The sequence below is a fragment of the Chrysochloris asiatica genome, unplaced genomic scaffold, assembly GCF_000296735.1.
Source record: "Chrysochloris asiatica unplaced genomic scaffold, ChrAsi1.0 scaffold00002, whole genome shotgun sequence".
NCBI classification, from domain to species: Eukaryota; Metazoa; Chordata; class Mammalia; order Afrosoricida; family Chrysochloridae; genus Chrysochloris; species Chrysochloris asiatica.
Window position 1 is genome coordinate 3,347,795 of NW_006408520.1, and position 13,238 is coordinate 3,361,032.

At 33.3% G+C, this 13,238-nt stretch overlaps 1 protein-coding gene across 4 annotated transcripts in view; it reads left to right on the top strand.

Annotated features, from left to right (window-relative positions):
• Window positions 1-6,720, top strand: part of COL11A1 (collagen, type XI, alpha 1) — a 357,092-nt gene extending 350,372 nt beyond the window's left edge. For all 4 annotated transcript variants that reach the window (XM_006830900.1, XM_006830902.1, XM_006830899.1 and 1 more), the window contains 3 exons: window positions 471-539; window positions 2,872-3,105; window positions 4,999-6,720. In XM_006830900.1, coding sequence (XP_006830963.1) covers window positions 471-539; window positions 2,872-3,105; window positions 4,999-5,145 — 450 coding nt within the window. In that variant the 3' untranslated portion in view covers window positions 5,146-6,720. The remainder of the gene's footprint in view (window positions 1-470; window positions 540-2,871; window positions 3,106-4,998) is intronic.
• The last annotated feature ends 6,518 nt before the right edge of the window (window positions 6,721-13,238 follow it).

The following is a 13,238-nucleotide window of genomic DNA, read 5'->3' on the forward strand; positions in this document are numbered from 1 at the left end:
ATATATATATATACATATATATGTTGTTGTTAGTGCCATAGAGTCAGTACCGACTCATAGTGACCCTGTACAGGTTTCCGAGGCTATAAATCTTTATGGGAGCAGAAAACCTCATCATCTTTCTCCCACGGAACAGCTGGTAGTTTCGTACTGCTGACCTTACAGTTTATAGCCTGATTCGTAACCACTACGCTATGCTACCAGTCCCCTTGAGTGTATATATGTTTATACACTAACACATACTTGTTATATATATATATATATATACATATGTGTGTGTGTATATATAAAACAAGTATGCATATGTGTTAGTGTATAAACATACATACACTCAAGGGGACTTAAAAAAATTCTTCTTACAACCCTGTTCTGAAGGAATCTATTTACTGTTAGCAAAACCTTTGCTATAATATTGCTGTATATATAACAGTATTCACATTCTGTACCATGTTTCTAATTTTTCATAACAGGTAAGAATTTCATCATGGCCAAAGGAAAAACCAGGAAGCTGGTTTAGTGAATTCAAGAGAGGAAAACTGGTATGTTATCACTTCAAAGTGAAATGTCTTATCTTGAGTTTCATAAGTGAACCTTCAATTACAAATTTCTAGTCTCTGACTGTGATAATCTAAATTATACTAATCAGAATTCCATTTGTTCTCTAGTTTGCTCCATATGTACCTATTGAATCACTATGGTACTTTAGAGTTGTGTGAAGTTTTTCTACCAAAGTAAATGGAAATATATAAAGATTAATGGAAAAATAAAATTTAAGTATGCATTTCATTAAATGCCTGAGTTAGGCATTATAAAAAAGGATTATGTTAGAAATATAAGATGTAGAGAAAATAATACCATTTGGTATCTCTGATTCCTCCTGTTTTATATTCTTCCTGCTAGAAACCTAGTTCATTCTTTGTTCTTTCATAAAGATTTTTGGAAATTATAGTGTATTTGTTGATTATTAATTTTGGAAATATAAAGGCCTGATATATAACACGAGTTTACTTAATTGTCCAGTAAGTAAAATAGAGATAGTTTAAGATAAAATGAGAAAATTAAATTTATATTGATGAGCTGTTTTTAAAGATCCATTTGTTTAAAATATTTTAAGTAGACTATACTCTAATTCAAATGTTTCCCGTTTACACAGGTGACTAATCAATGATTTAATGTTAATTAAGATCATTTTAATTAATTTGATAACTATTTGTGCAATTTTTATTTTTATTTGAATCTATCCAAATGAACAACTTTCAGTAAAATTTTCCACTTCATTTGTAATTTTTAAATTTCAATCCTAAATTGCATAAAAAATATTCATGTTTCACTGTTACCTATGTATGAGATAAAAATGCATATGCAGATAGAACACTGAGTGTGGTTTTAACATGTTTTTTATTTTATTTTATTTTGCTTTCCTTCGAGGGCCTTTCCCAAATAGAATTTTTCGCCATCCTCACAGGCTCCCTTATCATCTAAGCTGTTAGTCATCTAGGGTTGATATGGATTGAAAATCAACTTTCACTGATATAATTGTTTTCAAAGTTCTGATGTGGCGCTGTAGGATAAGTATTGGTTCAAGCCACCACAAGGCAGTGGTTCAAACCCATGAGCCACTCCTTGTAAACTCTGTACGTGGCTGCTATGAGTAGGAACTGACTTGAGAATTAATAGCAATAACAACATAATAGTTTTCTGGGGTAGTTTTAACAAATTAGCACAAACTTTGTGTATTCAAACTAGAAATTTATTCTTTCACATTTCTGGAGGATAGAAATCCAAAATCAGTTTTTCTCAAATAAAATTCAGGTGCTATCAAGTACACACTGCCTCCAGAGGCTATTAGACACTATCTCTTCTTTACCTCTTCTAACTATTGTTGACTGTTGGCATTTTTGACATGTGGGTAGCATCACTACAATCTCTACCACTATTTTCACATACCTTTTCCTCTGTATTTGTTGTTTTCTACTCTGTGTCTCATTTTTCCCTGTGCCTTTCTTTTACTGTTGTTGTTGTTGCATATGTATAGTCAAATCAGTTCCAACTTGTTGTTGTTATGAAGTGCCGTCGAGTCGGTTCCGACCCATAGCGACCCTGTACAGGGTTTCCAAGGGTGTAAATCTTTACGGGAGTAGAAAGCCTCATCTTTCTCCAACTTATACCAATCATATATAATGTTTCTGAGAGTGGCTAGTGTTTGAACTGCCAACCTTGCAGTTAGTGGTTCCATGCTTATTCTACAGTGCCATACCAGAGCTCTTTCTCTCATCAAAATTTAGTTATATCTACAATGACCCTTTTTAAAAATAAGTTAAGATTCACAGATCCCGGGGAATAGGACATAGACATATCTTTTATGGATCACTGTTCAACCTACTATAACCCCAAAATGAAAAGTGTAAGAATGCCTTTAAGGATTTTGATTAGGTAGATAAGTTATGCAATTTTGAAAGAAGCATTAGAAAGGTCAACAGCACCAACAACAGCCAAACAATTTATGTATACTTCAGTTCTCACTGACCCTTCTATTCTTAAAAAGAAACTCAATTATAATGAATCATTCCTTGGAAACAAGTCTTATTCTCCCCAATGTTTTACTGGTTAGAAACTAAGGTACAGAGAAAGTGATTTTTTTCAAAGAGAAACAATACTTAAGTTACTCATGTGGAAATGTATTTCTGATTTCCTGGAACCATGTCCTTGAATCTTCTGACCCTCAATGTTCATGTACTTTAAGTAAGTAAAATTGGGTCTGTTGATTCATATACAAGCTTCTAGAATCATAGTTTGCTGTCAGCAGTGTCTTATAACTTGATATTTGAGGAAAGAAGAATTTTCATACTTTTTTTGTTATTTTATTCCCAGCTTTCATATTTAGATGTTGAAGGCAATTCCATTAATATGGTGCAAATGACATTCCTGAAACTGCTGACTGCCACCGCTCGACAGAATTTCACCTACAATTGCCATCAGTCAGCAGCCTGGTATGATGTGTCCTCTGGAAGTTATAACAAAGCACTTCGGTTCCTGGGATCAAATGATGAGGAGCTGTCCTATGACAATAATCCTTACATTAAATCACTCTATGATGGATGCGCGGTGAGTATAAGCTCTGGTTTGCCTTATCCCTTCATAGAGGAACAAGGTATTATGCAACCACCTCAGCTTAATCTGAAACCAGATTTCTTTTATAAAATGAAAGTCATGGTTATCAGTATTTGCTGTTTAATACACATATTAAATACAGAATATTAGAAACTACTAATTTTCTCTAACACACACACATAGCAATAAACTAAAAGAATAGACATATTTTTTCATTTAAAACCATGACAGAAATAATCTAGTATCATATATATTTTTTTATGGAATTATTTCTCACAATTTAATGGTATTACTGTTAGTTATTCTTGGTTTAAAAAAAAATAAAAGGCTAAACAAACAACAAAAACACTGCAAATTACTTAATTTGCCTCCTTGATCCATGATGCTAAGGTCATAGATAAAGTAATCGCTTATATCATAGACAGTCTCATTCCAATTTTGCTACAGTTTAGGGGCTACTTTCATTTTTGTTATTTTTATTCTCTGAAACTCTTACTTCACACTTAAGAGAATTCTGTGTAACAAAATGATTCATTATTTGTTTTAGTTGCCGCTGACTCTGATTCCCACTCAGGGCAATGCCCTGGGAGCAGGGTAGCACTGCTTCATTAGGCTCCAAGGTTGTGATATTTTGGAAGCAGATTGTAAGGCCTTTCTTCTGAAGCAGCTTTGAGTGGAGTCAACTGTCAATTTTCAGCTAGTAGATGAGCTGAGCAAGGAGCACTGGTAGCCTAGTAGTTATGAATCGGGCTGCTACCCTCAAGGTTGGCAGTTCGAAACTACCATCTGTTCCATTGAAGAAAATGAGGCTTTCTGCTCCTGTATAGATTTACAGCCTCAGAAACCCTGTGTAGGGTCACTATGAGTCAGAACTGACTCCACGGTACTTAACAACAACAACAACAGATGCGCTGAGCACTTAAATCTTTGCATTACCCAGGGGCTACAAAGTGATCCATAGAGTATCTTTAAAAGTTCATTGTTTTAGCCAATTATTGATAGCTGAAGAGAAGTCATAGTTATAAATAAACAGACCCCTGCTGTCAACAAAATGAGCAGAGTGCAAAGAGAAAAAAAAAAGAAAAAGAAAAAAAAATTAATGGTGCAAAAATAATTTTGGAAACATTTCTCACTAGCAATGTATTTAAAACTATTCATGAAATTAATATACAGCAGAAGTGTTTTGACTTTTGATGCAAGTGAATTACAATTGCTGTAGTTGTGAGTGGAGGTTGTATGCTGCAGACTTGTTTCTGACTGTAGCAACCCTGTATAGGGCTTCCAAGGCTATGCATCTTTACAAGAGCAACATTTCTCATCTTTCTCCTGTGATATGGCTGGTAGATTCCAATTGCTGGCCTTGTGGTTAGCAGTCCAATTTGTATTCCATTGTACTGATTTTATTGTAAGTAATTTGGCTACATTATAGTTTAAGAATAATTATGTTGTAAGGATATACTATAGATTTAGAAGTATAATCCAAAATCAATCAATTTTCATATTAAACTGCATTTAGCAACTCAAGAGGTTATTTTCAAATATGCATAATATCAAAGTATAATTGCTGTATAATTCCTGCAAATATTTTGATGTAATTGTCAACAATAAAATTAATGAATCTATGTGACCTTAGCGTCTCCTCAGAATCCCCTATACAGTGTCACTATGAGTCAGAACCTACTTGACAGCACTTAACAACAACAAAAACAAAGTGACAAGAATAAATGCTAAATTCTAGACAGATAATGGCAAATATGTTGTTTTTCTCTTTTCTCTCTTACCTTTGTATCTCCATTCAGAAGTCTGAGTGAAAAGAAAAAAGACATGTATTTTTAAAAATAAGAAATTGCTATGTGTGTAACTTTTTATTTCTTCTTATTTTTACAGTCCAGAAAAGGCTATGAAAAGACTGTCATTGAAATCAATACACCAAAAATTAATCAAGTACCTATTGTTGATGTAATGATCAATGACTTTGGTGATCAGAATCAGAAGTTTGGATTTGAAGTTGGTCCTGTTTGTTTTCTTGGCTGATAGTAGCACAAAGAACATATAAAACCAACAGAAATTTACCTTGGTGTCACCAAACAAGCCATTTTATGCCACATGCAAGTTTTGAGTAAGGATGATATAGACAACAGCTTGCTACATAAATGTGTACCATTTAGGAAATATTAATGCCCTTGTGAGGGCAGAACCACATGACAAAAGCATTGAAACTCATCAAGGTATAAGATAACGTGGCTGAGATGGAAAACAGGGCTGCTTCTTGATTCCCTAATTCTTGTTTCTCCTTTTCCTATTTGGATTTCTTTGGTGCTGTAGAAAACAAAAAGAGAGAAAAATATATATTCATAAAAGATATGGTGCTCATTTTCATCCATCAAGGATGTACTAAAAAAAGTGTGTTTAATAAAATGTAATTATTTTATGTACAGGTCTATACTGTTATCTATGTGTCCATTTCCAAAACTTGCACATGTCTCTGAATTTCATCTGACTCTAATTTTGTGACAATTACATAATATGATGGCAATAAATATATGTATTATGAAAAAATAAAGTTGTAATTTCTGTGACTCTAATTCCCTTTTTTTTTATTAATAATAAAATGCCTTTGTATATATTGATGTTGAAGAGTTCAATTATTTGAAGCCGCCAACAAAAATCTCAGAGGGCAAAAACCTGGAAGACTTTTGGAGGCATACTCAGATCATCTCTCCTCTGTTGACAGCAACTTTTGCTGAATTACAGCCAAAAATATCATGTGTTTCAATGTTTTCTTTAATGCTATATCTCAGACATGTTTTTCCTCAGAATCCAGGATTTCATAGGATAACTGTATGTACAGAAAATAAGCAATTTTATATTTTTGGAAAGGAAAATGTGTATGAGAAGCTATTTTAACAAATTGATGCCTCCATCAAGCAATCAGATGTATAATATTTTTTTCTTTACCTTATCTCATCTCATTTTGTTTGGCATGCTTCTACGATACAGACTGATTTAAAAATGGAAATGAAACAATTATTTATGAATTTGTGCAATGTTAGATTTTTAATCAACCAATTTCTGGAATTTGATTCTAAATTGCATACAATAATAATCTCAATATTACTTTAACTGCCCAACACATATTTCTTTCTTTTCAAAATAATTTCATGCATTATTTGACATATTTAAATTCTAAATAACATGTGGGTGGCCTGTTACTAACAGTGCTTATTTTAAAAGTCATACTTAATCAAGACTATCAAAACATTTTTTTTTTTTTTACTTAGGTGTTTTTCTTTCAGGTAGCTTGATATAGGAGTAAAATTTTACAATTACAAACTGAACATTGTATCTATATTAAATAATATATGTAAGACTTGAAAATAAATGTGTTTTATTATTTCTTATATAAAATGTTAAATTAATTGATACCAGATTCCACTGGAACATTTTCAACTGATAAGTTATCATGAAAGTGAATTCCTGTAATATTTACATTAAAAAGTGAACATTTGTCATTCAGAATATCTTTTATTTTTAAATCAAATTTGTAAATGTCCTTTCAAGAAGGGAGCTACAAATCCTATAAATAAACTCAAGTCTTGTCTACCTGGATTGGTCATTTTCTTTCTTAAATAGGCTCCAAATTAATTTCTATTTCAGAAAAGGCTTTCTATTCTGTTTCTTGACCATCCAGATTAGAATAGTTTTACACTTTTCAATTAGCATTCTAGACTTCATAGATAAGCTTCTGAATTCCTCACATGTGTTAAATAATAAATACCCCATGATAATACAATCTTTATAAAATCAAGATTATATTTAAAATTTAAAGGAATATATTTATAATTAGAATTTTTTACAAGGTCTCAGACATATAGTTCACAGTTTCAGAATGAAAAATATTCTGAGAACTTGTCTTTTGAATTAATTAGTGTGAATCACATGTTGCATAATATTTATAGAAATTCTGTAAGTTAGGCAATTTACTTTTATAAATGAATAATGATATTGTTTATAAATGTTTTTGCTTATAAACAAAATTGTGTTGTTATATAAAATGACGTTTTTTTGTTGAGTGAAATTAGTCAGTGGCAAAAGGAGAAATACTGCATATGACCAGTACCGTAAAAGACTTAAGAAAAAGAACCCATACTAAAGGGGAGGAGGGGAATTCTTTGCTGGTTACTGGGATGTGAGGGTGGGATGTTAAAAATTTTGGAAAAAATAAATAAATTGCCTAAATTACAGAGAATATTTTACGTAAAGTTGCAGTCCTGTATCAAGGAAGCAGTATGATTTGGGCATCTAAACAAAATTCATAAAATGGGATACACATTTTAAGGAATGAATAAATAAATAATGGCTTATCATGTAATTCTATGGATATAGCCTTCTGCATGACATCTGATATTTTCTCTTCCTGATAATTGATTGAACTTTGAGAAAAGGCAGCTGATTGAATAGGAAAAAGGATGCTAGGAAGCTTTCTCCTCCTCGAACAACATATGCAATCTATTAATGTTTAAAATGTGGAGAGTAATAGTGACGTTAAAAGCATGGTATATGCTGGGCTCGAAGCTTGCAAAATTTAAAATAATACAAAATTTAAAATACAAAATGAGTACCGATGCAATTATTATGTCAACTAATTTTGTCAACTAATTTTCATTTTAAAAAATGGGCCAATACCAATACTACCACAAAATCTAGAAAAATAAAAATGTTTTCATTAACTAAATTGCTGAAATTTCTCTCTAATACTTTTACCCTCTTTTTTTTTTTTGCTGTATTCTGTTAAGTGTCTCTTCATTTGAGAATTGTATTTCATTTTCTATATAAAGAGTAAGTTTATCTGCCATGGTAAATCAAAAATCATTATTATTAGTGATATTTCAATTTCACATAGTGTTATTGGTAAGTATGTTTAAATTTAGAAAATTTTCTACTACATTTCTTCCATACATGCATTATAAAACTTATGAGAGTTTTTCACAGATTAGTTTCTAGTCTATGTTTTTTAAACCCTCTTTCTCCTCTACAATCTGCAAATTTCAGGTGTGCGTGATATATACAGGTATATTTCATGGCACAAACTCAGTCCATTTCATCTTGTTTGATACCATAGCATACTGAGTGGAAGATATGATCCAAAAGCCATTCATTCCTAAACTGAAGATAATTGCAATAATTATATAAGAAACTAACTTCAAGTCATTATACTCTTCCATGTACTTATATTTCACAAACTCAGTATAAATGTATCTACAATGGAAGGTTTTTTTGTCAACACACCCAACACAAAGTAAGATACAAAAAAGGGGAGTTGAAGTGGAGCAGTTTGAATCAACCAATTGCTTCATGGAGGGAAATTGAGGCTTTCTGCTCACATAGGAATTTACATACTCAGAAATCCTCTACAGGGTCACAAAGAGTTGAAAATTACAAGATGGCACACAATAACATGCTGGATAATTTCTAAATTAAGTTAAGTCTAGTACACTGTTTGCTGTATTAATAAAAGGCAAAACAAACCAGTGGCCTTTGAGTGGATTCTGTCTGATGGCAGCATCATGAGTGTAATAGATTGTGTTCCATAGGGCTTTCAGGGGCTAGATTTTTTTGAAAGTAGACCTCTAGGCCTTTGTTCAAAACTGCCTTCTTCAGGTGGACTCGAAAGTCTTTCACTTAGCAACCAAGTGCTTAATTATTGTCTTGACACTAAATCAACAGGAAATCCTGGTGTGGAGCTGTGGGATAATGCACTGGACCACAAGGTCAGTTTGAACCACAAGGACAGCAGTGCAAAATCACCAGCTAGTCCTTGGAAACCCAGTACAGGGTCACTATGAGTTGGAACCGACTTGATGGTACTTATCAACACAACAAGTGAATAGTTACTCTTGAGTCCTAGCACTGTCACCATAGCATTATTACCTTCCAACCCTAAACATAGATAACACATGTCTTACCTACATCACAGATCTGTTAACAAATATTTAATTTAAAAAACTCACAACACTATTAACTGCATGATCAAAAATACCCAAATTGACAGACCCACATACACACTTTAGAAATGATTTGCAAAGGGTACAAGAAAAAAAGCAGTATCATGAACCATATAAACATCCAAGAAGACTAGAATTTATCTGACACAGCTTTTCGATCACCCTGTCTGCACCAGGATGCATTTTACCTTCAGCAGTTTGAGTTTATGAGGGTTTGGAATATCTTTTTACTTATGTCTTGCTTGTCCAATAACTTTGTAAAGTCTATATGACTTACATCTATACTTCAGTATACCTTAAACCAACAAATCCATAGATTTTTTTAAATTTATGCACCTTCCAGAAAAATATTTTGTTAAAAACATTTTAAGTTTAGTAATTATTACAAAATAAGTTTTGCATGATCCTTATTAATAATCTGCCTAGTAAATTCATCCATCAAAATGTATAAGGGTAATGCTCAGGGTCAAAACAAAGGGGAAAAAAAAAATTACAGACCCACTGTAATTTTTGTCTTGATCTACACAGATACAAACTGAAAGAATTTTTATGAGCTCCTAGCTGGTACGAAAAGTTTGCTAAAGTCTATTTTAAAATGGTTACAACAGTACATCGACAAAGACGTGCTGAAAATTCAAGCTGGATTCAGAAGACGACATGGAACTAGGGCTATCACTCTACATCAGATGGATCTTGGCTGAAAGCATATGTGAACCAGAAAGATGTTGACTTTGTACTTTATTGACTATGGAAAGACTTTTGACTCTTTTGGTGTTGATAAGTGCTGTTGAGTTGGTTCCAACTCAAAGCGGCCTTGAATAGGGTTTCAAGGAATGGCTGGTGAGTTTAAACCACTGACCTTGTGGTTAGCAGTTGACTGTGTACATCAAGACAAACACAAGAAACATTGCAAATAGTAGGTATACCAGAAGACTTAATTGTGCTCATGAGGAACCTGGACATAGACTAAGACACAGTTAAAACGACTAAGGGAATATTGAAATGATTTAAAGTTATAAAAGCTGTTCATCAGGTTTGTATGTTATGACTGGATCAATAAATTAAATCATAAAGATTCTCCTAGATTAACTCACCAACATTTTAGAATTTCTGGAGGTAAACAAAATGTTTTGCGATTTATTTTTATTCACAGAGAAAAGTCTATGCCTTATCCTCAGTGGGATGACCAGACTTTAAAATGAACACTCAAGTGCACCAAGGGAAAAAATAACCTGTTTTCAAATTCCTCAGGTCAACACTAGAAAAGGCCACTATCCCCAAATCCTTAATAGCAAGGATCTGGGCTTATAAAATTAGAGGAAAAAATTATACATTAGTTACCATTATATAAGGTAAAATGTATATAAAAAACGGGCACACTTAAAGTTTCTTGACTATACAGGAAATAACTAAACTCAATTTTTAGGTTATTATTATCTAATTAACTCTAAATAACTTTTGAGTTTTTTACATGACTATTGGAAGCCATTCAACATGCATTTAACTGTCATACTGTAGTGTCTTGTGTGGTGCTGTGATATTGGAAGCTATGTCACAGATATTTTAAACACAAGGGGTATCACCCATCATGAACAGATTTCAGCTGAGTTTCCAGACTAAAACAAGCTTTGACAAAGGTGAGGTGGACCACTTCTGAATGTTTGTTGGTATTTTTGCTAAAATGCAGCTGAGTCGGTACCAACACATAGGGACCCTATGCACAACAGAAAGAAACACTGCCCAATCCTGCACATCCTCACAATAATTGCTACATTTGAGCCCATTGCTGCTGCCACTGTGCCAGTCCATCTAGTTGTAGGTCTTTCTCTTTTTCTCCAACCCTCCACTTTACCAAACATGATAGCCTTCTCTAGGGACTGGTCCCTCCTCACAATATGTCTGAAGCATGAAAGATGAAGCCTGGCAATCCTGGCTTCCAAGGAGCACTGGCTATACATCTTCCAACACAGGTATGTTTCTTATTCTGGCAGTCCATGGTACTTTTAGTATTCTCCTCCAACACCACAACTCAAATGCATCAATTCTTCTACAGTCTTCCTTAGTCACTATCCAACTTTCAAATGCATATGAGGTTATTAAAAATACTTATGGCTTGAGTCAGTAGCACCTTAGTCCTCAAACTGATATCTTTGCTCTTGAACATTTTTAAGAGGTCTTTTACAGTAGATTTGCCATATTGTTTAATTTCTTGACTGCTGTTTCCATGAGGACTTAATATACTTACTAATGAAGATCAAAGATCACAGCCTTCAGTGTGGGCTGCACTTCAGTGTAAATAAGACAAAAAATCCTCATCACTGGACCAATAAACAGCTTCCATATACATGGAGAAAAGATTGAAGTTATCAAGACTTCATTTTCCTTGGATTTCTGAATGATTAGCTACTGAAAACCTTATGAAAAGGTGTAGAACATTGTCTGATATAGTGCTGGAGCATAAGCCCCTCAGGTTGGGAGGCACCCAAAATATGACTGGGGAAGAGCTGCTTCCTCCAAGTACAGTGACTTGAATAACAGGAATGAAGTAAACCTTTCTGGACCTTCATTTGCTGATGGTACATGACTTAAAAGAAGAAGAAACAGATGAAAACATCCATTAATAATTGAAGCATGGAAAGTGTGAGGTATGAATCTAGTGAAGTTGGAAGTCATTAAAAATGAAATGGAACACATGAATATAGACACCCTAAGTATTAGTAATCTAAAAACAGCCAGTTTTGGCCAATTTGAAATGGGCAATCGTGTGGCTTACTGTGCTGAGAACAACAAATTGAAGTAAATGACATCACATTCATCATCAAAAAGAACATTTAATGACCCGTCTCGAAGTACAATGCTGTCTGTGATAGTATAATATCCATACATTTACAAGGAAGACCACTTAATACTGCTATTATTCAAATTAATGCATCAACCACTAAAGCCAGTGATGATGAAATTGAAGAATTCTACCAACTTCTTCAGTCTGACATTGATAAGACATGTAATCAAGTTGCATTGATAATTACTGGTGATTGGAATGCAAAATTTGGATTGGAATACAAAATATGACCTTGGTGATAGAAATTATGCTTGATGCCACAGGATATAATTTTGTAACACCAATGACTTATTTATTGCAAATACCTTTTCAGCACCATAAAGGAGACTGTGCATGTATACCTTACCAGAAGAAATACATAGGAATCAAATGAATTAAATCTGCGGAAAGAAACAATAGAGAAGCTCAATATCATCACTCACAACAAAGCCAGGATCTGACAGCAAAACACACCATCAATTGCTCTTATGCAAATTCAGACTGAAGCTGAAGAAAATGAAAACAACTCCACGAGAACCAGAATATAACCTTGAGTATGCTGATAACCATCAGCATATTTCACTATGAGTTGAAATCAGCAATTTTAACTCATAGTGACCCTGCATAGGTTTTCCAAGACTTCAAATCTTTAAGGGAGCAGAAGGTCTCATCTTTCTCCCACAGAGTGGCTAGTAGGTTCAAACTACTGACTATGTGGTTAGTACCCCAACTCATAACCATAGAGCATCTCAAGAACTGATTTGATGCATTAGAAACTAATGACTGAAGACAAGTAGTGATATGGGATGACATCAAGAACATCATTTATGAAGAAAACAAAACGTTATTCAAAAAACCAGAAAGAAAAAAAGAAAAAAATGGATATCAGAAGAGATCCTGAAAATGTTCTTGAACACAGAGAAGCTCAAGCAACTGGAAGAAATGAGTAAGTGAAAGAGCTGACTAATAAAATTTAAAGGGCAGCTTAAGAAGACAAAGTCAAATATTATAATGCAATTGTAAAGACCTGGAGTTAGAAAACCAAAAAGGAAGAGCATGCTTAACATTTCCCAAGCTAAAAGACTTAAGGAAAAAAAAATATATATATATCAAGCCTTCGGTTGCAATATTTCAGGATTCTAGGGGCACAATACTGAATGATGCAGGAAGTTACAAAAGAAAATGAAAAGATTACACAGAATCACTGAATCAAAAAGATTTCTTGATGCTCAATCCTATCAGGAGGTAAAATATTAACAAGAAACAATAGTACTGAAGGAAGAATTCCAAGATACACTGAA